The sequence below is a fragment of the Zootoca vivipara genome, chromosome 5, assembly GCF_965207765.1.
Source record: "Zootoca vivipara chromosome 5, rZooViv2.hap1.1, whole genome shotgun sequence".
Classification (NCBI taxonomy): domain Eukaryota; kingdom Metazoa; phylum Chordata; class Lepidosauria; order Squamata; family Lacertidae; genus Zootoca; species Zootoca vivipara.
The window spans coordinates 7,075,243-7,101,275 of record NC_142588.1 but is presented as its reverse complement, the minus strand read 5'-3'; the positions used below and the strand labels follow the sequence as shown (position 1 = coordinate 7,101,275).

The 26,033-nt window shown below is 45.4% G+C and overlaps 1 protein-coding gene across 1 annotated transcript in view; it reads right to left on the bottom strand.

The window, feature by feature from the left end:
* ANO2 (anoctamin 2) overlaps window positions 1-14,935 on the bottom strand; it is a 145,614-nt gene extending 130,679 nt beyond the window's left edge. The window contains exons 1-2 of the mRNA XM_060275139.2: window positions 14,906-14,935; window positions 7,116-7,499 (exon numbers count right to left, since the gene is read on the bottom strand). Of these exons, the coding sequence (XP_060131122.2) occupies window positions 7,116-7,499; window positions 14,906-14,935 (414 nt within the window). The remainder of the gene's footprint in view (window positions 1-7,115; window positions 7,500-14,905) is intronic.
* Window positions 14,936-26,033: the final 11,098 nt, after the last annotated feature.

Genomic DNA, 26,033 nt, shown 5'->3' with positions numbered 1-26,033 from the left:
CCCTTTTGGGGGTTCAGGTCAAAGTTAGTTGTTGAGCTTTTTTTTTAGGAAGGAGGCAGGCCCGTTTTGGGGGGGTTCGGGTTCATGTTGTTGAGTTTTTTCAGGGAGAAGGTAAAATGTTGAGCTTTTTTAGGGAAGCCACAGTTGTTCAGCTTCTTTGGGGGGAGCCAATGATCTACCAGTGATCTACCACAGACGTCCAGTGATCTACCAGTAGATCACGATCTACCTGTTGGACATGCCTGCCATAGCAGATTATGGATGTAGCAACCGAGTAATTTTGAGTAATTTTGTTGTAATTTTGAGTAATTTCGTTGTTCCCACAAAGGGACAATGACAATAAAGATATCTTATCTTATCTTATCTTATACCAGATTATCAATTATCCCTATGCATAATGGGTTGCATTCAGCTAAGTCCTATGCAGAGCAAACCCATTGAAATTCACGACCCCAAATTAATCATGTCCATTAACTTCAGTGGATCTGCTCAGAGAAGGACCAGCGATGAACCCCACACACTGTTTTTTAAATAATGACATATTTCTGAATAAACTTAATGCCAGCCTCCTTGTTGATCTCAAGAATCTGAAATATATCTCGAAGAATTTCCACTAATTTGGCATCCAACTTCTTATGGAGAATAAAAGTGCAGGAACCTGTTGCCTCCACTTTTCATCAAGTAGTTTTCTTCAATAAATGAGTCAAAATTGGCAGAGGTGAGGAGCATTTATGATAGATGGGGCTGGATTACATAGGAGCATTATTTATTATTATTATTATTATTATTATTATTATTATTATTATTATTATTATTACTATTACTACTACTACTACTACCGTACTACATTTGTATACCGCTCTATACTTGCAGGTCCCAGGGCAATTCACAACATAAAATCACAATATTAGAACAGCTCTATCTAAGCAAGGAAACATAAACTGATGCCTTATATCTTCATCTAGGCAACTACCAGACACCTTTATGCTTTCTTTACCAGAGATGTTTTGCCTAAAAGATGTTCTGGGTTGTATACAACTCTGGGTTTATGGGACAAAGTCCTGAGAGGTACAAGGTTACTTGCCTTTAGAAGAAGAATAAAAAAATGGTTGCTTTTTTATATATATAAAATAGCCTTCATCTCCTAAATGCTCTGTGCCTTTCAATCCGCATTTCATTCACAACAGCCTGCAAGGCAATCTTTTTTGTCCAGGTGCCAAAGCTCATCTCAAATGACTGCCCTATTATGGCTTTGACATATACTATAATGAATGAATACAGCAAAGGATCCATTTGTGGTTATTAAAGAGCAGCGCAACCAAAGTTTCATTTAACTACTGATGGTCCATGTAGAGCAGGGGTAGAGACTGTGAATGTGGGGTAGGTGTGCCTTGGTCTGATATAGCAAGGGACTTCTTATGTTCGTAAGTGTGACTGCATCATCGGTGTGAACATCAGAATCGTGGGCAGTGGCTGGCTTGGTGGGGCACTGGTTGAGTGCCCATGACCTCAGGAGGGCCCACGGTGCCCTGGGACTGACACCAGTGCTCAGAGGCTGCCAGCTATATAAAGGGGCTGAACTGATTGTTGGGGGGCGGGGCGGAGAGATGTCACTCAGTGTGTGTGCGAGAGAACTAGCCCTACAATGAATGAATGAATGAATGAATGAATGAATGAATGAATGAATGAACTTTATTACGGTCACAGACCAGCCTCAGAAAAACATAATAAAATAGCAGTTAGGATTTAAACAGATAATTGTTAGAGCAAATAAGGACAAAGAAACAAGGCAGGGTAAAGCATGTGAATAAAATACAAGATTATGGAGTTCATGGATGAATAAAGACTGATAATTAAAACAGGTAAGAACTAAGACAAAAACAAATAAAAAACACACAGTTAAAACAACTGTAAGAGCATAAGAACTAAAAGACATGCAGTTAAAACAACTATAAGAAGTAAAACTTAAGGGGGTACAGGCATAGCTGCCAAATTCCGGCCTGAGAAATAAGGGACTAGACCGGAAGTAGCAGACCGGAAGTAGTGCTGCTGCCATTTTGAAACTGGGCGGAGCATGCTCAGAAGCTACTTTTGATGCTGCTCTGTCCTTTCCAAAATGGCCACTGCACCAGAAGTCACGCTGCAGCCATTCTGGAACTGGGCAAAGCAGCATCAAAAGTCGCTTCTGAGCATGCTCCGCCCAGTTCCAAAATGGCTGCCGCGCCAGAATAAACCGGGGAAAAACAAAAAAAAATCCATTTTTTCGGCTGGGGACAGCTGGAAAAACGGGGGTTTCCCAGGGAATACGGGAGACTTGGCAGCTATGGGTACAGGTCTTGCAATACGGGATTTCAGTTTAGGACCGGTTTGTAACACAAACCATCCTTCGGTGAATATCCATCATGGCAGCACAAAATCTAGCCTCTGAGTATGTGACATCTGGGTTTTCATCCTGGAGTAGTAGGGAGATGTTAAGTTGTTCTGTACGTCCTGAGAATTTTTGCAGGATAGGCAGGATAAACCTGGACCTTGTCTATGAATTGCTGACAATGGAAGAAGACATGTTCCATTGTTTCCTGCTGCCCAGAGCCACATGGGCATTTCCTCTCCTCATATGGCATCTTCCTATATTGGCCTACAATTCTATGCTTCTAGGAAAGCTGTGTCCTCTTTTGCAGGTGGGGATAGAGAGCCAAAAGTAATGCACCAATGAACAGATCATTAAAAAGGGTGGTCTTTTCCCCGCAATTGTACTTTTCTACTGCAAAAGGCTTACTATGTTTAACACCTGCTTGTCATATAGCTGTTTAAGGCACAAGAACCCCGCTCTTCTCCAATGCCACCCCCAAACCAGGGCAGGGCAGCAGGGACAACAATAGGGTTGCCATATTTCAAAAAGTGAAAATCTGGACACAAAAGTTGTTAAGGTTTTTTCGGCCGAAGTTGTTGAGATGGGTTCCCATCCATCCGGATTCTCCTGGACATGTAATCGTTTCCCACCCAGGCGCTGTTTTCGACAGCCGAATACCGGCTGTGTCCGGGAAATTCCGGATGTATGGCAGTCCTACACAACATCAAGTTTCATGAGCTGCCAATGGGTTATGCTATTGTAGGTCTTTCGCCTGCTGAAGATCTTGCACATGGCATTTCTTACAGAGGGAGGGTCAAAAGTGATTTAAGAGTTACAGCAGCTCTGTTCAGATGCTCATTCTGGATATAGCATAGCTGCCAAGTTTTCCCTTTTCTCGCGAGGAAGCCTATTCAGCATAAGGGAAAATCCCTTTAAAAAAGGGAGAACTTGGCAGCTATGGGATACAGTCAATATTTGAGATCTTCTGAGCACAGAGGATTTGCAATCCCCACTCAGCCTCATGAAGCTCACTTGGTTCCCCTGGATCTTGTGAGGATAAAATGGAAAGGGAAAGAGGACACTACCTTGAGCTCTCTGAATAACAATTCATTTAAGTTTTTATTCTAGCAGCATCAACCCACTCCTAAGAACCCCATATTCCTCCCATGGGTGGGAAAGCAGCTAATCACCTCTTCCTGCCTATTGGTGCCACAATCAACTTAACGAACACCCCCCACTCCATGCTCCATCTGACTGCTGCATTTCCCTAGAACAGGGGTGGCCAACTCCCAAGAAACTGTGATCTACTCACAGAGTTAAAGACTGGCAGTGATCTACCCCCTTTTGGGGGGTTCAGGTCAAAGTCGTTGAGCTTTTTTTAGGGAAGAGGGAAGCCCGTTTCTTGGGTGTTCAGGTCAAAGTTTTTGAGCTTTTTTTTATTAGGAAGGAAAGCCCTGTTGTGTGGGGTTCAGGTCAAACTTGTTGAGCTTCTTTTAGGGAAGAGGGAAGGCACGTTTTTGGGGGGGGGTGAAGGGCCAAAATGTTGAGGTTTTTTAGGGGAGCCCAAGTTGTTCAGCTTCTTTGGGAGGAGCCACTGATCTACCAGTGATCTACCACAGACGTCCAGTGATCTACCAGTAGATCACGATCTACCTGTTGGACGTGCCTGCCCTAGAAGAAACATACTCTCCAAGAGATTGGATAACAACTACACTCCCTACTATAAAGCACATTTATCTCTACGCCAGCATTGCCCTCCTCCACATTGTAAAACCAAGAGCACCAAAACATCTGAGCGACAGAATATATTAAAAGCTAACTTCTACAACTGTATAATTTGGAATAAAAAGGTGATGAAACGCTGGAAATAAAAACACAAGCAAACCTAGGAAAACAGGCATCCTTCCCCCCCCCCACTCCTGATTTTTCATAGCGGGCAAAAAGCAAAACCACTTTTTCAACCTCGATAACTAGATACGCAGGTACAGGTACGCACATACATCCTCTGAAAACGTACTGTTTAAACCAGGGATCCCCAAACTAAGGCCCAGGGGCCAGATGCGGCCCAATCGCCTTCTCAATCTGGCCCGCAGATGGTCCGGGAATCAGCATGTTTTTACATGAGTAGAATGTGTCCTTTTATTTAAAATGCATCTCTGGGTTATTTGTGGGGCCTGCCTGGTGTTTTTTACATGAGTAGAATGTGTGCTTTTATTTAAAATGCATCTCTGAGTTATTTTGGGGGCCTGCCTGGTGTTTTTTACATGAGTAGAATGTGTTCTTTTATTTAAAATGCATCTCTGGGTTATTTGTGGGGCATAGCAATTCGTTCATATTTTTTTCCAAAATATAGTCCTGCCCCCCACAATGTCTGAGGGACAGTGGACCGGCCCCCAGCTGAAAAAGTTTGCTGACCCCTGGTTTAAACATTTAAAAGTCACTTCATTTGTTGTGCTCACTTCTTTGGACTAGCCACCAACTTTCATCTAAACTTATGTCACATGGCTGCTGTGAAGGCGCAGGAGGTATAAAATCGCCGCAAAAGGGACATTGTGCTTTTGCTTCAACTGTCATGTTATTGTACAGCAAGAGCTATATCAAACAAAAAGAGGAAAACCTGCCGACCCTGGCAAAAAAACAACAAAAACCAAACCCACACAATACTGTAAGCCTGCCATGTGTTTTGGTGACTGAACCAACACTCAGCCCAACCTACCTCACAGGTTGTAAGAAAAACTACACATACACACCACAATTATTGAAAAATAAGTCCTGCTAAATTCAATGGGGCTTACTCCCAGATAAATAGGATTAGGATTGCAGCCTTACTTGCAGAAAAGTGAGTATAGGAAGCTGACCAAGACCAGATTCAAAACAGGCCAACCTGTCCTATTTAGAAACCCAGGAAAAATTAAACTTCCTATAGCTCTAGACTCCTTTGGAGGAAGGTGCAGAGGTATAAGTCTTATCAATAAAAATATTAAAATATTTAGAAGGAAGTACAACACATTTCAATGACATCATAAACGGAATGCACACTTTTATATTTCTCTCCAAAAAATAGTTGATAGATAAAATGTATAACATCCTCCTTTTTTTGCAAAAAATATATGACAATTTAAAGCTGCATGTATACTTATTATCAGCCATGAAATTGTTGAATGTGCATGCCTGGAAGGACACAGAGAGGGGAGGAAGTGGATGGGCTGTGGAGGGCTGTGGAGAGTGCTATGCACTCAGGCAATACCATTACCAACATGCAAAGTCTGGATTGGGCAACAATGAGACAGAAGCAGAAAAGGGAGCTCTAGAAATCGTGTCCTCCCTACCAAGGAGGCATGTGTTGCGGTGTGACTTGGCAACCAAACCCTGTGTTGTGGGTGGGAACGTTTGGATGGCCACAACACCCTGTTGGAGGTCCCTTGAGGCTGGGTGCAATCTGACCAATGGGACGCCAGCTAAATGCTATCAAGAGATCTCTATTTAAGCCCATGCACGTGTCCCCGAGCCTCCTCTTTTGGGCCAGTGCATTGGAACACCTGCCCACCTCTCCCTATATTTAGGGCTTCCACGCATGACCTTGCTATGCCGTCATGTGTCGTCTGTCGTTGGGACAGGGGTACGACAGGAATTTCCCTCACTTGGCTGATTGGCTGGAGCCATTTGGGTTTCGCCTGTCGCGTAGCAAATCGTCACAACTTGTAAGGTTGCGAATAGGCTCTGGTTCAGGTGATAGGGGTGGCAGAGCGGTCTGGCCATCCCTATGCGATGGGTATTCCGTTAAGGGAATCCAAGGACTCTATGGTTTGGTCAACCCTGAGAGGGGTTGTGCCTGTGCTTGAGTCCCGGGGGGGGGGCATCTGGCAGGTGGGCTGGTTGACCCCACCTTCCACTCTGCCGGGTGTTCACCCTTGGCTGACCTATGCTGTGCCCTGGGTCAGCGCTACCTGCAACAGTGCAGGGAGCTAGTCGAACCAGAGCCTATGCAACCACTCACTTGATTGTAATCAAAAAATTTGTGGCCTAAATTCTGCCAAAAACCAAACCAAAAATTTGAGTCTTGTCTGAATTTATTTGGGGGTGGTTAAAGGGTCTACTCAAGGGACCCAGGTGGCGCTGTGGTTAAACCACAGAGCCTAGGGCTTGCTGATCAGAAGGTCGGCGGTTCGAATTCCTGTGACGGGGTGAGCTCCCGTTGCTTGGTCCCAGCTCCTGCCAACCTAGCAGTTCGAAAGCACGTCAAAATGCAAGTAGATAAATAGGAACCGCTACAGCGGGAAGGTAAACGGCGTTTCCATGTGCTCCTCTGGTTTGCCAGAAGCAGCTTTGTCATGCTGGCCACATGACCTGGAAGCTATACGCCAGCTCCCTTGGCCAATAATGCGAGATTAGTGCCGCAACCCCAGAGTCGGTCACGACTGGACCTAATGGTCAGGGGTCCCTTTACCTTTACCTTAAAGGGTCTACACACACAAATCACTAGCTCTTGTGTAATATTCAAAATGTGACTTGCCCATCACAGCTTTGATTTAACTTAACTGGCTAAAACCTTGTATGGCAGGGACTACCAGCCAGGGTAGCTCATTTCATTGACGTTTGGGGCTGGGGGGGGGGAGCTCACATTTTGTCTTAAAACGTTTGAACAAGAGCCCTTTAGGAGGTACTTACTTTGTCTGCAAAATGAAAGCTAACAGTCTGGCCTGATTTCTGGCCTCGCCCACCAGATCTTTCCTCCTACCTGTCTGTTGGCAGTTCCTCCTCTTACCTCTGCGTCTTTTTCTATCTCCAGACCAGCTTCCATCAGGTTGCTTTCAAACTCTTTCCTCTGCTCCCGTTTCGCTTCCTCCAGAGCCTCCAGCGGCCCCAGATCGATGACCTCGGCATCTGGAGAAGCTGCTTCCTGGCCTTGTGGCGGCAGCGGCTGCTGTTCAGATTGACTTTTGGCCGTCTCCCCATTAGAAATGATAGCCAAAGAAGGAGGTCTCTGCGAGAGGCTTGGAGAACCGCCGCTGGTCTGTGAGGTACATTTCCGATAGTGGTAAGCTAAAACATAGTCCACTTTCCTCTTGCTGTCTCGGAAGTGCATCCCTCCAGGTGTGAGCCTTTCTGTGGAACCTGCTTGAGCCCCATCCAGGTAGTTGTTGATAACCTGGAGGAAAGTTCAATGAAAGTTACTGAAAGAACTTTGTGACAAATTCAAGAAAGGGAATAAACGATAAATTGCAAGAACTCAGGCCAAAAGAAGATGGATTTCAAATAAATCTTCACAAGGTTTTATTGATGTGATGCGGAGTTTAAATGGAAATCAATCCCAATGTTGAAGGCAAATAAAGGTAAATTCCAGTAAAACAAGGCCCTGTTTCGACTATTCTTCGTCAGCTGGAATATTGAGAAATTTGAAATGAATCTTAGAATAATTCTCCCCATAACAACAATTCATTCAGATCTCTAAACATAAAGTTTTATCATATGTAAGAGACAGAGACTATGAACATAACAGGTATATCTGTGTATATCTGTGAGTAACTAACCTTACACCAAACTTGCATTCTGTTTTCTAAATAAAAAGTTAAATTGCTTTAAATGATAAACTCTCTTAAAATAATAATCCTTATTTCAGGAATACATGTAATTTTCTACAGACAAAGTTATATTACTTATAATTAACAGAGGTAACTTACCAAGGATTCACAGGTCAAAGTGTACCAAATATGTTTGCCTTGCTAGCTCAAATTGTTTGCAGCATTTAAATGATAGAGGAAATGAGGTTGTAACAGAATTAAAGAGACAGTATTACATCTATGCGTACTGAAATGTGTCAAGACAATTTAAAGGCACAGGGTCATAGTCAAGTTAAATGTTGTTTCAAAATGCAAAGACGATTATAGAAATGGTGTAAAGTCTAGACTGTTGTTTAAACCCCATGGATGTAATGTGTTGAGGAGATGGATAAATTTGGATTCTTGTTGGAGAAGGAGTCTGTCATTCGCTGAAAGCGGGTTTGCGGCAATGTCCAAATTACAAAGAATGAAAGGGGACTCAGTGTCTTCCTGCCCATAAGCCATGGAGACATGTGATCCATGCAGCAACTGCAGCGATTAGCAGTTGTATGAGAGGAGTGAGACGGATGAGGCTCAAATTAAGCAGTATAGCGCAACAGAGAGCAGCAGAGGCCCTGCAGAAAGCGTCTTATGGAACAAATAACTTGAGATTATTCAAGCCAAGCCATGGACTGCAAGACACAACCCCCAGCCCCCTAAGAACATAAGAACCAATTTGCTGCATCTGCCAATTTGATGGCTCAGGAGGTCACGTCATCTAGTCAGATGCCCCTGCATACTCAACAGCAGGGCACCGGAGTGATTTCCACCCCTTTTCATTTCTCCCCTGACTATATTTGGTAGCAGGAGGGACCTGCTATGTTATGCCCCCTAAGAAGGGTGCTCCAGTTCTTTGCTCCTGCCAGCTTGGAGCAAGAACCTGTTACATGGCGGAAGTTGGGGAAGAAGCAAGAGAGGAGAGGGGGGGGGGAGAGATAGTACCTTTCCCGAAACCTCCATGTATAATGCAGAGAGAGGAGTTTGGCCTCTCTACTGTACTATAACTCCGTTGGTCTTGGTTGTGCTTGACAATCCTACCCCCATCCCTGCAGCTGATTCTCACCTGTTCTCAAAATTCTGTTGGTCCTGAAAGCCACAAAGCCCCGACCCTTGTCAGTCTGCTTGGGGTTCTCTTCCTCCCCACACATACACATCTTTTCATTTGCAACTCCCCCCACAGAAGTTATGTTTGCTTATCCTATCTAATAGCTATTGAACGTCCTATCCTTTGTGAATTGTGTCTAATCCTTTCTAAAAGCCATCTAAGCCACTTGTCATTCCCAGACCTTGTCTTAGTGAACCGGATAAGTCAATTATATATGAAGGAGCGCATCTTTTTGCCTACTGTCAATCAGCTTGACTGTGAGATCTCCAAGTCCTAATTTATGAGAAGGGGGAGCTCCTCTCTCCTCGTTGTTCATACTTTTATAAATCATAGAATTGTAGAGTTGGAAGAGGTCCCGAGGATCATCTAGTCCTGCGATCTACTCTCAATGTTAAAAACTGGCAGTGATCCACCCCCTTTGGGGGGGCTTCAGGTCAAATTTGTTGAGCTTTTTTTTAGGAAAGAGGAAGGCCCATATTTTAGGGGTTCAGGTCTAAATTGTGTAGCTTTTTTTAGGAAAGAGGAAAGCCAGTGATCTACCAGTGATCTACCGGTAGATCGTGCCTGATCTAGTCCAACCCTCTGCAATGCAGGAATTATATGTCAGAAATTATATATGTCATGAAATATGTGTCATGTTCTTCTAAATCATATTTTAATCCAGAGGTGGACAGAAAGGAGATGGAGGTTCATAGTGTTCTACTGGCCAAATTCTGGTGGACCACCAACTACCTGCTTGTTTCCAGTATTCCTTGAAATGATCCAAGTGGATCTGAGTCCAGAGCTAAGTGGACCTGGGTCTAATGCTGCAAGGTTCATCTAATGTTCTTAAAGATATTCTGGATCATTTTATTTTATTTTAAAAAAAGATTCTGCGTATTCATTAATTCTATAAATTAAAAATGCATCAGTGCCTTTAACTTTAAAAATATACTATGCAAGATGGTTGGTGCTTCATCATTGCAAATCTGACCTGGGGAAATTCTATTTTGATCCTGAATACAGCAAATTAAACTCCCAGTTATGCGAAAACCCCAATAGCATTTAATTGGGCACATCTTCATTGTGCACAAGCCTCATGTTTCAGACAGATTCTGATGCTCCTGGGGATGTTGGGAGGAAATTTTTTTTAATCATATGTAGGGGGTTAAAGAAAAACTTATCTGACTCTGAAGGGCCGCAATATTTTCAGGTCAAAGAAAATGCAGCAGATTTGTAACTCATGTCTTTACATGTTCATTTGGAAACATGTTCCACTGTGTTCTCCCCAAAAAATATATAGATAAGGATTGCAGCTTAAATGTATCTGAAAACCAGTAAAGAGTCATTTCAGTCCCACATAAACAAAGATTAGTTCTTACCTATGCAAAGAATTTCCCACAGGGAACCTGAGGGAGTTTAAAACAAACAAACAAACAAACAAACAAACTGGAAGAGATATAAGCCATGCAGAACCTCAACATCCTCAACGTCCACATCCCCACCAGCTCTACTTCCAATTTATATACACGTGTTTGCCACGGGGGCTTCTAAGTAACTTCACGGATGTGAACCTATCAAAGTGCAGTTCTACTGTACATACAAGAAAAAGACCTGGAGAAGGTCACTGGAATGCAAGCCTCTTAGATTTCTCAGAATGGCATAGGGAGGAAGGGGAGGGACTCACTGCCGTAGCGCTTACTGCAATGATGTCCATCAAGGGCTGTTCAGTATCTCATGCTTGGTGCCACCTTCTTGCTTCTGGTGGCACAAAAGGACCTGCAGTATGCAAAACAGTGGCCTCTGAGGAACAGAGATATCAGGGATTAACTTCCAGTGCTCTGAAAGAGCTGCTCCCATGCTGCGGGAACAAGAAATCTTCAAAGGACCTGGATAGATGGGGTGAGCAACCAAGAGTGGAAAAACCGTAATTGTTCCTGAACACTGCATAACAACCCTAATTGTTAGTCCTTAGGATAAAGGTCAGCTCACTTCCCTTTCTTCAATTATTTCCAAAATTTCTATAAATCATGACCAAAGCCATCTCTCTGGTGGTTAAAATGTTCATCTGCAATATGACCAGACTGCTGGCTTAAGAGGAGAAACTATTAAGGGGATGAAAGCAAAACTCGCAAAAAGTGTGCTTCAATAATAAATAGCAAAGAAATTTTATAAATAGACAGGAGATTCTCCAACTAGGAGAAATTTTCACTTTATTTTGTTTTTATTTTAAATCCTCCTATTCACTGATGAATGTGCTGACTGTAATGTGAAGCTATCATGGCTGTTCGCTGTGAGAGTGGAATGTTAGGAATGTAAGTAAGACTGTGTGGATCTCAGAAAAAACCCCACTGATTGCTGGTGTCATGCGACAACTACTGAATGATCAATTGGAAGAACTTAGAACAGAAATGCACAGAACAGTGAATAAAAATGGACTGAGGGGAAAAGAGTACTTGGGAAAAAATACTAATGGAAGATTGCCAGAATGCGAGAATGGAATGGTAAAGCTGGATGATGAAATCGAGAGGTCTTCCACATAGGTGTCTGGAGGAGTGAAACAGTCAAATGGTGGAGCTATCATGTTGGAGGAGAAGGAAACCATGAACAGAGAGATTAATAGTTATCCTGAGCTGTCAGAGACAGAGCTGCATAAAATTTGAAGTTAAATTAGAGGGAAAAGCTACTAAGTCTCTGACAACATTCTTGAAAAAAGAATGAAAGAGAAAATGGAAGCAGACTTAAAAAAGAAAAAGCAACAGGAAATGGAATTAGAAGATTTGGACTTTGATGTGAATTAATGAATAAACAATAAGCAATTATGGATTGCTGTCTCAGTATATGACCACAGCGAAGAGTCACCTGAGGGAATATAGATAAATGATGTATTGTTTCTGAATATTGGAGGCAAAGCTGTTATGTTGGACTGGGGAAAGATTACTACAGTGGTACCTCGGGTTGCAGACCCAATCCATTCCAGGGTGCCGTTCGCACCCCGAAAAGTCTGCAACCCGAGCGGAACTTTCGCGCATGTGCGAAAGCGCGATAGAGCACTTATGTGCATGCACAAAAGCACGCAGAATGCTTCTGCACATGTGCACGCACGGCAGAACCCAGAAGTAAACATTTCCGGGTCCGCCGCATTTGCAACACGACAAAACGCAACCCGCAGCGGACGCAACACGAGCTATGACTGTATTGGCTTTTATCGATAATACTTTTCAGAAAATCTCTTTTAAACTTTTTGTGTGGAAGGTCAACAAACTTGAGATATGCAGAATGGAAGAATATTGCCTAGCAGAAGGAGGAACAGCTGGATAGCATCCTGGGGTGAACATTTCAAATACTTGCAAGAAATCTCATATATACAACTGACAGGCCCCGAGAAGCTATTTCAGCTGGTGGCCCTGTTGCAGGATATAGGGGTGCAGTATTCTGTGTACAGTTAACTTGAAGAAACAAAGCAATAAAGGCATGCCAAGTTGCTCTATGAAACTCCCAGAGCAGCAACCTTCATTTTAATATGGCTTCAGCTTCTGTAAACTTCTAGTCAAGAGCAAGGGAATAGTGGGTGAGGAAGTTATTGTCTTGGGATAAATGAATTTGAAAACAAGTCCTTAGAAAACCCAGCCTAGCAACAGAATGCAAATAAGGATGCAATTCATTCCACGTTGACGTTAAAAGTTTTGTTTATAATGCTGTGCATTTGAGCTCTTATACACAGGACTATTTTTTAGGATGCCTCTTCCTCTCTTCTTTCAAATCTTTCCTCACTCACCCCTTAACTTTAGCCCCAGCTGCAACTTAAAACAAAGCCTAAAAACAAGTAATTGCTGATTCATCCCCGCTGCTTTCCTTTCCTTTCCCTTCCTTCATGTCTCTCACTTGTTGAAAATTTGATTGTAAGCTCTTTGAAGCAGGGATCTGCATGTTGTCGGACTCCCGCCTGCCTTTGATAGTTTATATTGCTTATAAAGGTAAAGGTAAAGGGACCCCTGACCATTAGGTCCAGTCGTGACCGACTCTGGGGTTGCGTGCTCATCTCGCATTATTGGCCGAGGGAGCCAGCGTACAGCTTCCAGGTCATGTGGCCAGCATGACAAAGCCGCTTCTGGCGAACCAGAGCAGCGCATGGAAACGCCGCTTACCTTCCCACTGTAGCGGTCCCTACTTATCTACTTGCACTTTGACGTGCTTTCGAACTGCTAGGTTGGCAGGAGCTGGGACCGAGCAACGGGAGCTCACCCCGTCGCAGGGATTCGAACTGCCGACCTTCTGATCAGCAAGCCCTAGGCTCTGCGGTTTAACCCACAGCGCCACCTGCCTCCCTTATATTGCTTATAGCACCATATAAATCAGCTAGCTGATATACCTTTCCTTTTGTAGTCACACAGTAGTGAATAATAGCCTTTGCTTTCTTTGGAATATCCCCCCTGCCCAACAAATTAATCACCACCTTCTCTGGAGACAGAATTTCACTCTTCCCCATCTGCCATACCTACAACGTAAGTATCTCTATTTTTCTTCTTCTTCACGATGCACTGCATTCAAAACACATACCAACTTGTCACATTCAAATGCAGAGCACAGATTCCACGTCATTCCATGTCATGCCTCCTCTATACACACTTATCACTGACAGATTGAGGAAGCTATGGCGATGGCATATTCAGTGCCATATACTCTACAGTGCTTCACAGTGCAAAACAGCCATAGAATTTGGCACTGATTGTAAAAAAGAAAGTTTACAGCCCTCACGCCTTCAGGTAAAGTGCGTAGGCAATGCCTGGTGAAATCTCTGGAGCCAAAGGAACAGAGGAATTAGAACGTTCATTGGCTGAAAGAGAAGCATTAGAGCCCTGCAGAACTTACTCTCCCTCCCCATTAATAGGAAAATAATAATAATAATAATAATTTATTATTTATACCCCGCCCATCTGGCCGGGTTCCCCCAGCCACTCTGGGCGGCTTCCAACAAAACAGAAATTCTAAAATACAGAGATCCATCAAACATTAAAATTCAGAAATCCATCAAACATTAAAAGCTTCCCTAAACAGGGCTGCCTTGAGATGCCTTCTAAAGGTCTGGTAATTGTTGTTCTCTTTGACCTCTAGTGGGAGGGCATTCCACAGGGTGGGTGCCACTACCGAGAAGGCCCTCTGCCTGGTTCCCTGTAACTTGGCTTCTCGTAGTGAGGGAACCGCCAGAAGGCCCTCGGAGCTGGACCTCAGTGTCCGGGCAGAACGATGGGGGTGGAGACGCTCCTTCAGGTATACTGGACCGAGGCCGTTTAGGGCTTTAAAGGTCAGCACCAACACTTTGAATTGTGCTCGGAAACGTACTGGGAGCCAATGTAGGTCTTTCAGGACCGGTGTTATGTGGTCTCGGCGGCCGCTCCCAGTCACCAGTCTAGCTGCCGCATTCTGGATTAGTTGTAGTTTCCGGGTCACCTTCAAAGGTAGCCCCACGTAGAGCGCATTGCAGTAGTCCAAGCGAGAGATAACTAGAGCATGCACCACTCTGGAGAGACAGTCAGTGGGCAGGTAGGGACTCAGCCTGCGTACCAGATGGAGCTGATAAACAGCTGTCTTGGACACAGAGTTGACCTGTGCCTCCATGTACAGCTGTGAGTCTAAGATGACTCCCAGGCTGCGCACCTGGTCTTTCAGGGGCACAGTTACCCCATTCAGGACCAGGGAGTCCTCCACACCCGCCCGCCTCCTGTCCCCCACAAACAGTACTTCTGTCTTGTCAGGATTGCAGAAATGTAGCTTTCTTGGTGCAGACCGTTTACATATTTATTTGAGAGATGACATAGCCCTGGGTCGATTATAGCACCCCCCACTGTGTAATTGTCATGCTGTACTCACAGGCAGTCCATGTAGACTTTCTGGATCCATCCCTGCAAGAGTGAAAATGCCTAGACTCAGATTTTCAGTCTACCCTTTCAAAGGGAGACACACACCGTACATGGCACCATTTCGTAGTTGCTGGCCCAGGTGGGAATCCCAGGAAATCTATAAGCCAGATCTAGAGAAGATGGTCTTCAACTATTATTTCTCCTTCCTTGCATGTAAAAGTGTCTGTCTATCTATCTATCATCACTCAGGACCAGAAGGAAAGACAACAACACCAGTGTCGTTGTTGCTGAAAGTGTTGTGCTCTTTATCATCTCAAGGTACCCAGGGGCCTCATTCCATGGCTGCCACCTGAGAAGTCACCATAGCAACACCAGGGACAAAGAAGCAGGTGTGGCTGTAAAGAGACTGAACTTCAGGAGCTTGCAAAGATGCCTCTGGTTGCATAAAGTTACAGACTCAGGTGGGTTCTGCTGCACTAAAGATTCAGGAGATCAAGGGATATGTGTACAGTTTTGAATCCTACGGTTGCAATCCTTTGGGCCACGCATGTGGGAGTAAGCTCCATTGAACCCTGTACAAACTATTTCCAAATAAATATAAATACAATTGGGTTGCATGGCTGCAATCAAAAGCAAGCTTACTTGGAAGTAAGTCTAATTGAACTCACTCAATTTACATCTCAGTAAATATGCTTAGGTTCACGTTATATGGCAAATAAATTTAGGAAGGACTCTTTGTAAAATAAAATCCAATCCCATTATCATCTTCCAAAATTTCGATTGAAAAAAAGGTTTCACAGTTTTAAATTTGGTCACTCATCTCTGGTCAACTCATCATTTCAACGTGAACTGTTAAACACCATGCACCACCTCTATGATTAAAAGTTGAAGCATTTGGAAGCAAATCCTACCTGTTCTCAGGTAATTTTGTATTGAGCTGCAGCCTAGGTGTGCTTGTTTGAAAGTCAAGTCCCACTGAATTCAGCGAGGCTTACTTCCAAGTAAATATGCACAAGATTGGACTCCCTCGCTGCAGCGCATGTTTACTGGGACTAAATGTCACAATCCTCCTCTGTTCAAGATCTGTCAGCTAAAATGCCATGCAATCTGGTGGAAGCTTTGTTCTACCTTGTGGGTGAAGCCTTGTCCCCCGTGAAGATACACTGGTGGACTGGGAGAAAACAGAGTAGGGATGTGGCGCTGGACACACAAAGGCTATACACCTTGATGCCCACATTGGTGCACCACTGCATCGTCACCAACTCTGGTGCAAGACATTTCCCTTCCATTAATTTCACCGTGAGGGAGCCGGAGCCCTGCCCACGTTGCCACAATAGAGGTTTGGTTATTGTTATGTACTGAGCTGAATCATAGAACAATAGGATCCAGAATCAGCAGTCTGATTGGTCCGCAGGAGCCACCCAATCCAACTCCAGGTGGAAGTGAATCCGCAACCTGATTGGCCTGCAGGAGCAGCCAATCAGGCGGCTGGCAGAAGTGAATCCACAAACTGATTGGCCCACAGGTGTAGCCCTGAAGTAGCCAATCACGCAAAGCCCATTGTGTAAATAATGTATATAAGCAGATGGTTTTGGGAAAAGGGCATTCTTCTTCTCTTCTTCTCCTTGATGACTACGAGCTGAATAAAGAGCATGAAATTCACTCTCGACTCAGAGTATATTTCAGTTATGGTGTTAATCAGCATCCAGTCACATCCAGAGATATGGGGCTATACCTCTGGCATTTTGCTATATACACTTGTAGCTCACAAGGAGGGGAAAACTAAGGACAAGGGCAGTTTTAATTACCTCACATGGAGCAGAAGACTCTGTCACCATATGTGCCGTGTTTCACTGCCGCACCCAAACAGGCCGGGTGGAAGGGAAAGAGTATGTACATTCGCAGTCACTGAAGTCTCCCCCTCTCCAGGGGGCTGAGGCGTGAGCACCCACTTGAACCATACCCTCTCCTCCCCCCCCCACAGGCACCTCCTGTGCATGCAGGTTCAAGGATTATGTGCTCCAGCTGCCGACTGAAACTTTCTTTCGGTTTCTCCCCTTGCTCTCAAACAGGTTGCTCTCCCACAGATGCAGAGTCCCCCCCCCTCGTGTCCCTTTCCACACTGGCCAGAGGAGAGGCCCACCTCCTGGCCAGCACCGCAACCACATTGGTGGGGGGGGGATGTCTGTCTCTTTCACCTTTTTCCAACCACAGATTCTCTGCATCAGTTTGCTATTTCTCTCTTTTTTAAGAGAGTCCTCATGAAAATTCATCAGCATTGTTGCATGATTTTTTGCAGAGTGGTTATGGCTTCTCCTGCAGCTCCTGTGGACCCTGATTGGATCTTTTGGCTGGGAAGTTCCAGGAAGAGACATGAATTGCTGTGGCTGAGTGGTCAGAGAACAGCTCTGTGGAGCTTGCAGTGTGGCTTTGGGTCCTGGCAGTTTCTTCACTTTGGACCCCAATGTGGCTCGCTCCGCCTGCCCAAAGCATGCAAGAGGTGACTGGAAGCGTGCTGGCCCCTTCTATGCCCAGTGGAGTGAGCCACTGGAGGCTGGAGTGGAGTGGTGATGCAGAGGTGTGCACAGGGAAACGCCCCTACCATCACAACATCCCAGCATCCCTCCGTGCATTATCAGCCAGCTAATTAACAGCAATTTGCATTTAGCTTCAAAATTGGTTTAGCTTATCACTTATTTTAATTACAGGTAGGTAGCTGTGTTGGTCTGGGTCGAAGTAAAATAAAAAAATTCCTTCAGTAGCACCTTAAAGACCAACTAAGTTTTTATTTTGGTATGAGCTTTCGTGTGCATGCACACTTCTTCAGATACGCTGAAGAAGTGTATCTGAAGAAGTTTGCATGCACACGAAAGCTCATACCAAAATAAAAACTTAGTTGGTCTTTAAGGTGCTACTGAAGGATTTTTTTTACTTATTTTAATTGTTAATGGAATGTTTTAAATAGCCATTTATATTGCAAAAGTATTCCCCTACATCTTGCAATGATTTTAAACAATAGGATAGCCAAAGGTTTCTTCTGCCTTGCAGAACTGTGTAGAAAGGGAAATAATAAATAATAATAATAATAATAATAATAATAATTTATACCCCAGCTTCCAACAGAACATTAAAATACAATAATCTATTAAACAGGGCTGCCTTCAGATTTCTCCTAAAAGTCTGGTAGTTGTTTTTTTCTTTGACATCTGGTGAGAGGGCGTTCCACAGGGTGGGTGCCACTACCAAGAAGGCCCTCTGCCTAGTTCCCTGCAACTTGGCTTCTCGCAACGAGGGAACCGCCAGAAGGCCCTCGGTGCTGGACCTCAGTGTCCGGGCAGAACGATGGGGGTGGAGACGCTCCTTCAGGTATACTGAACCGAGGCCATTTAGGGCTTTAAAGGTCAGCACCAACACTTTGAATTGTGCTCGGAAACGTACCAAGTCCCTCACTTTCTTTCGTCCTTGCCCAGCAAACATTTTGTAACAAAATTCCCTCCTTTAGACAACTGTTAAAGGTGTAGCCTAGAGCTAAGTTCTGTCCAGGCATTCAGTGTGCATGGGTACCAAATGTCTGACAGGGTCAATGGGAACCCATAGGGTTAGCCAACCCCCTCAACAACAGGGAACATTCTGCCTGCTGCCGCTGGCCTATGGCTGGCATCCATCCAAAGATGACTGCTTCTGCATTCATAGGATTTCCTTCGCAGAGATGAGAGCACTGAATGAGCTGAGATTCCTGCCCCTGTGCTCACTGGTCTCCCTGCTGTGTTATCACTTTGTAGCTGCCCCTTAAACAGCAACTTGGTCTCCTGCAATTAGCCATCCCCCAGTCTCAGTTTTAAAATATTTGTTTCCTTGTGGTGCAGGGAGGAAAGACTGCCTGAAGCCTCGGTGTCTTGTATGGATCATTAATATGCATTAAACGCCAAGCAATCAAGGAAGCAGTTGTTGCCATTATCTTTTCCAATTTCTCACCATAAATAATAGAAATTAGAATACAGGAAATAACAGCGCCTTTTACACATGCCGTTGTTTCCTTGGGGTTAGAAGCTTTCCGGAGACTGCACAGCTTTCTCCTGACATCAGCCTTTAAAGCATCACAAGGCTTTTTCCTTGGTTCTCCCAGCCTTCAAAATTATCCTTGTTTGCTTAGGTCTTTCAGAACAGTAAATAGGACCCAGGGCTTGGTGTTGCAAGAGATAGAAATCATATTCTGTACATATACAGAACTGCAACAAAGCTTCAAAGAGAAAGCTTTATGTGAGCCTTGTGAGGCAGGCAGATACGAATTTCGACAACATACTTGAATGGATTTTGACAACTAAAAATGTCAATGAATTCATGGAAGAGGAGTCTAACCAATAGCCACTAGTTATATAGACAGCTTCCAATTTCAGAAGCAACCTGACTTGGGGAGATCAATTCTGTATTCCCATTTATGCCAGGTTTAACACCACTCTCCCAACTGAGGAGTGTTGGCCACAACCTATTCAGGCCAGCATGCGAGGCTGAAAATAACAGGATGAAAATACAAATCCAGCAGAAAAAAGTGCTGGCCACAGGGCCGTCTTAAGCCCATCCAGCGCCCTGGTGCTAGGTCCCTCCAAGGGGAGCCTCTCCAAGGGCCTGGGAGTGCCAAGCGGACCGCAGCAGCAGTGGGAGGCTACCTCTGAGGACTCCGCACTGCGCCTCCTTCTCATTTCCCCAGCGCTGGGTTCCGCTCATTCAAGCTTCGCCACCAGTGCGCGCACCGCGGGACCAGCAAGAGCTGCTTGGGTGCTGTGCGCACACTGGTGGCGAAGCTCAACTGAGCGGAGCCCAGCGCGGGGGAAAGGAGAAGGAGGCGCAGCGCGGAGTCCTCGGAGAAGGAGCGCAGTCCTGGCCAGATCGCTGGAACCCTGAGCTCACTTGGCGCCCTTCCAGCGCCCTCCAGCGCCCGGCGTCGTGGTTCTCCGCACCACTAGCCTCTATGGCTAGGACGGGCCTGGCTGGACACTGGAATAGGTTGGCTGTACACTATAGTAACTAATTAAGGATAAAGCCCACAGTTGCGCTCTCTGCACCGACACATGGAGACAGCAGCCACCAATAATGTTCTGTACACACACACCCAGCATGTATTCAGTGTCAGCTCATTCAGTGTCCAATAGCTACAGTGGCATAGTCCGCTAGAGAAGCTGGAGGCAGGAGTTCAAACACCACCAGGGAGGAAGGTGACCTCCCCTGCCTTTTCCATATCAACAAGCTCCTATGCTCAAACACTGAAGACACCACAGAGCAGCACCCTAACCACTAAGCCAGGCATCCCCAAACTGCGGCCCTCCAGATGTTTTGGCCTACAACTCCCATGATCCCTAGCTAACAGGACCAGTGGTCGGGGAAGATGGGAATTGTAGTCCAAAACATCTGGAGGGCCGAAGTTTGGGGATGCCTGCACTAAGCCACAGCAGCAGGTGGCCACCCCCCCCCCAGTCCCAACAAAGACCCCACAAGCTTAGGGGGTATTGAAGGAACCTGGCTCTGGGGAGCAGGGAACATGCATGTGGATGACTCGTGGTTTGTCTCTGAGGCACGACGACATATGGGGTGGGGGGCTCACACCTCAGCCAATCAGCAGGAGCCCTGCAGAAACCAAAAGCCTGGCTCCTTCATGGGTCAACCAGCTCTTTTGGCTGCCCCCTCATTGTAGCCTGATAGGACTCTGCATTCTTCCCTTCCAGCCAATTGTCCCTCCCATGTCCAACTGCCTATCTCTCACACCATGAACCCAAAACAAACCCCTGTGTTGCAATAAGAACCAATCACAACAATACGAAAAACACAACACATAGGCTAATAGTCAGTAGAGGATATATCATAGAATAATGATACCATTCAAATTATAGGAATAAGCCAATCAAAACTCATATGTACAATAAAACAATGTGTATGCAGGTAGCTCAGTTTTGTTATCGTTCATCGGTTGTATGCCTTGTATTTTATTTCCAGCTGCTGAAGACCATTACGAAACAGTAGTATCATTCCGGAGACACTATCCTTTTGAGACTTTTGAGATGTCTTCCGTTGAAACTTTTGAAAGACTATTGTGAGATTGTACTTAGGCATCTGTTTTGAACTCACAACTTGACAGTCCTTGCTACCACTCTGTTATGGTGTAGTGGTTAACAGCGGTAGACTCGTAATCTGGTGAACCGGGTTTGCTTCCCCGCTCTTCCATATGCAGTTGCTGGGTGACCTTGGGCTAGTCACACTTCTCTGAAGTCTCTCAGCCCCACTCACCTCACAGAGTGTTTGTTGTGGGGGAGGAAGGGAAAGGAGAATGTTAGCCGCTTTGAGACTCCTTCGGGTAGTAATAAAGCGGGATATCAAATCCAAACTCTTCTTCTACATATGAATTTTGATTGGCTTATTCAAATAATTTGCATGATATCATTATTCTATTATATATTCTCTACCAACTATTAGCCTACAGATTGTGTTTGTATTGTTGTGATTATCTCTCACACCATGGCAGTATCCCCCATGGGTACCATGAGAAGTCTGTTCCCTCACAACCTTGGGAACCCGAGTGAATCTCTTCCTGAGGCAGTTGAGGTGGGCAAGGGCCCTGCCTACCACTCCCCATCAATATAGTTAAAACATTGCGTGAAAAGCACCAGGGATGGTGCACATCCTCAAAGCGCAACACCCACATGTAGGGTTGCCAGCCAGTCCCTCCTGCAGGGCTCCTATGACTTGGAGGGTGTCTAGTCCGACATCAGGATAGCAAATGGAGCACCACTTATGCCACCAGTTCAATAAAAAGAGACCAGAACATGCTGCATTAATATCAATCATGGGGAATGTAGGAATTTGCATGAAGCAACCCCCACAGCAGAAGACCATACCTGCCAAGTTGCTGTCAAAGAAATAAGGGACCGGGCCGGAAATAGCAGACCGGAAGTAGCGCTGCCACCATTTTGGAACTGGGCAGAGCATGCTCAGAAGTGACTTTTGATGCTGCTTTGCCCAGTTCCAAAATGGCCGCCACGCCAGAAGTCGCACTGCAGCCATTTTGGAACTGGGCAGAGCAGCATCCAAAGTCGCTTCTGAGCATGCTCCGCCCAGTTCCAAAATGGCCGCCACGCCAGAATAAACCGGGGGAAAACAAAAAAAATCTGTTTTTTCAGATAGGAACAGCTGGAAAATGGGGATTTCCCAGGGAAAACGGGAGAGTTGGCAGCTATGGAAGACCAGGAGCATCATGGTTGCTGCTTCTTGTAAGGTGGTGGGCCTCTGCTCTTGTCAGCACAGAATGCCAACTGGAGAGCATCAATGGAAAGGAAGGAAAGGCACAGAGGAACAGCAACGGGCAGCAGTTGGAGCACACAGTCCCTGGACCTGCACACAGGAAACCATTTGGGCAGGAGTGGTGCCATCTGAGTGCAATGCCAGGTGTCTCGGGCTCTCTTAGGTCCTGCCACTGGGGAAGGAGGAGGCTAGAGTGACTGCAAGTGTACTCACCCCTTCCATTTTTCTTCTGGTAACAAACACTGTGGTGGCAGCTTGCTCCCCTCCGTGCTTTTGGGGTGTGGCTCTGCAAGGAAAAACCGCTCATGAGTTGCAGTGGTTGGCGGGGAGTGCCTGGCCTTGGCCAAGGTCCCAGAGATTACCTGCACATGGGGATGGTTGCAGTGTTTGGAGAGAGGTCAAGAGTGTTAGAGCAATGCAAGTTCAGACAAGACATATATATTCACGCAGCAAAAGTGGCAGTGGCTGTGGAGAGACATGAGATTGAGTCTTTTTAAAGAAAACAACAGCAATCAGGAGCAGTGATAGAAAGGCTAGGACTCCATGTGATGCAAGGCAAATGTGATCAGAGTTTCTTAATCTTTAAACATTTTGCAGAAGAACAGATTTTGGTAGATGCAGGCCAGCAAAGGTGAGATAAGAGACTCCTGCTTGAAATTTCCTCTTCTGAACTGATATTAACAGCCCCCTCTGATGTTTCAGGCTGCACCTGACATAGCTGCCAAGTTCTCCCTTTTTTTAAGGGAAATTCCCTTATGCTGAATAGGCTTCCTTGCGAGAAAAGGGAAAACTTGGCAGCTATGACCTGAGGATCACACCTGTTGCTGCTTTTGATAAGGCTTGAGAGCTTCCACATGGAGGAGGTTCCACACATCTTTAAGCTGCAATCAAATGCCACCCATTTTTGAGGTGAAATGTCTGAGGAATATTGAGGAAAGAAGAGTTGCGGTAAGACTAGCAAAAATAGCTCGGGTGGTGGGAGTTCTAGCTGAAGGGCATCCAGTTAGCCAGTTGCTAAGGTTGACTTTTTAATCAGACATATCCTAGTTCATCCATAACTGCATGATTAACCAGATCCCAGATAAATTGAAGTAAGTCAATGGTCATTCCACTGATTCTACTTACAGAATTTTTATGAGTCACTCTGTAGCCGGATGGTTCTGAAGCCCCATTGATTCTTCCCAAATGTACAGAGCGCTGATTTTGAGGAACGGTGAGGTATTTCTTGCTGTTTTTTGAAGCAGAGATCCGGGTGACTTTTCTATTGTAGGTAGGGTGTGGGGGAGTTAAAGGCATATCTGAGGAGCAAAGGTCAAGAAGAGGAATAATTCTGTAGTATTTAAATCAACTGAATAATTCACTACTTACTTAGTACTTGATTCATAGTAGCATGTGTGGATTGCCTCCATTGAGAGGCCTTACCAGTGAGGGGTTACCTCCCTATTTATCTACTTGCACTTTGACGTGCTTTCAAACTGCTAGATTGGCAGGAGCTGGGACCGAGCAACGGGAGCTCACCCCGTCGTGGGGATTCGAACTGCCAACCTTCTGGTCAGCAAGCCCTAGACTCAGTGGTTTAACCCATAGCATTTCCGTGTGCTGCTCTGGTTTGCCAGAAGCGGCTTTGTCATGCTGGTCACATGACCTGGAAGCTGTACGCCGGCTCCCTCGGCCAATAATGCGAGATGAGCACTGCAACCCCAGAGTCAGTCATGACTGGACCTAAAGGTCAGGGGTCCCTTTACCTTTACCAGTGAGGGTGGCAAATGTGAATGTCTGGAGGTGGTTGGAGGTTGGATGGTGGTCAATGGATTGAGATTGAATCCTGACAAGACAGAACTACTGTTTCTAGGGGACAGCGGGAGGGCAGGTGTGGGGGACTTCCTGGTCCTGAATGGGGTAAGAGTGTCATGGCTTGCATTTTTTTTTATTTTTTATTTGGCACAGAAAGTATTGTTCCAAATTGTAGAGATCTGTTCTATTCTACTTGATTCAAAAAGGTTCTGGAAAATGGGCTCTCCAATCATGGAGAGCACGAGTTGCGGAAGGGTTAACGAGACACCCCTTGGGTTGTTGGGCGGATTAGTGTAGATGGTCTTTGGTGATTGGGCATTTTTGTTGCTGGGGTAAAAACATGTTTTGATTGATTGACATGCCTTAGCCATTATAAACTCTTGTGTGCAGCTTCTGGTTTCACTTTTGCTAAGTGCAACGGATCTCCCTCCCACCCACCTGTCATGGGGTCGTCTGCTTTGGGGCAGGGGCCCGGTAGGAATTTTGTCCATTTGGCTGATTGGCTGGTGCCGTTTGGTTTTTGCCTACTGCGTAGCAAATTGTCACAACTTGTAAGGTTGGCGGTTAGGCATTGGTTAAAAATTTGGTCGGTGGAGGGGTATGGAAAGGCTGGGCCTACCCCTCAAAATTGCTGCTGCTTATAGAGGTATTCCGTTAAAGGAATCCTGGGGCTCGACGGGCTCTCGTCTGAACCCCTGCAAGGGGCTAGGGCCTTTCAAGCGCAAGAGCCTCAGGGAGCATTTCGGGGAGAGGTGGAAGGACCTGACTCACAGCTCCATCCTCTCTCATGGGGTGTTTACCTACTGACTTCCCTAGATGGCTAGAGGAAGTCAATGCGGATCTGTCCCAGGGCGGGGGACAGATGGAGGAACCAATGCCTAAGCAACCACTCACATTTGGTTGTATTTTAAATAAAGTTGTGGCCAAAATAATGCCAAAAACCTTAAAAGTAAATTGCTGTGTGCGGTGTGAATTATTGGGGGGATGTCTTATGACCTCGACACGCAACTTTCTCTGATACAAGCTGTTGAAAGCTAGAAGTTTCTAGCTGACAAGTCAGTTTCCTTTGTGCTGAGAGCAGGTGTTGTTTTGGTTTAAGATGGTTCAAACTGGTTCTATTATCTCTCTCAAGGTTATGCCAACTATAAAAACTTTCTCTTTATTTCTTGGTTCTCTCTACTTCATCCCTGTGTGGTGATCTATACTGATAAAGTGCTAAGGTTTTAGTCTGTGGGTTAAACCACTGAGCCTAGGGCTTGCTGATCAGAAGGTCAGCGGTTCAAATCCCTGTGACGGGGTGAGCTCCCGTTGCTCGGTCCCAGCTCCTGCCAACCTAGCAGTTCGAAAGCACATCAAAATGCAAGTAGATAAATAGGAACTGCTACAGCGGGAAGGTAAACGACGTTTCCATGTGCTGCTCTGGTTCGCCAGAAGTGGCTTTGTCATGCTGGCCACATGACCTGGAAGCTATACGCCGGCTCCCTTGGCCAATAATGCGAGATGAGCGCGCAACCCCAGAGTCGGTCACGACTGGACCTAATGGTCAGGGGTCCCTTTACCTTTTCCTTTAAGTTTAAGTTAAGGTTTTGCTGCAATTTAAGGACTGTGCCAATCCCGAAGAGTTGGATTTGTGACACTCATTTGCCTTCAGTAAATAATTAGTGGATGAAGCTAATTGCCCAAAGGAGCGTCTCTACCCCCATCATTCAGCCCAGACACTGAGGTCCAGCTTTGAGGGTCTTCTGGTGGGTTCCCTCACTGCGAGATATGAAGCTACAGGGAACCAGGCAGAGAACCTTCTTGGCAGTGGCACCTGCCCTGTGGAATGCCCTCCCATCAGATGTCAAAGAGATAAACAGGCAGCCCTGTTCAGCAAAGTTTTTAGTGTGTGGTGTTTTTTGTGTTTTTAATATGTTGTGGGGAGCCCTCCGGAGTGGCGGAGGCAACCCAGTCAGATGGACGGCATATAAATAATTAAATTATTATTATAATAATAATTATTTATTACACTGATGTGAAAGTTCTGCATGAAGTGTTTCATCAGAACCAAAGTA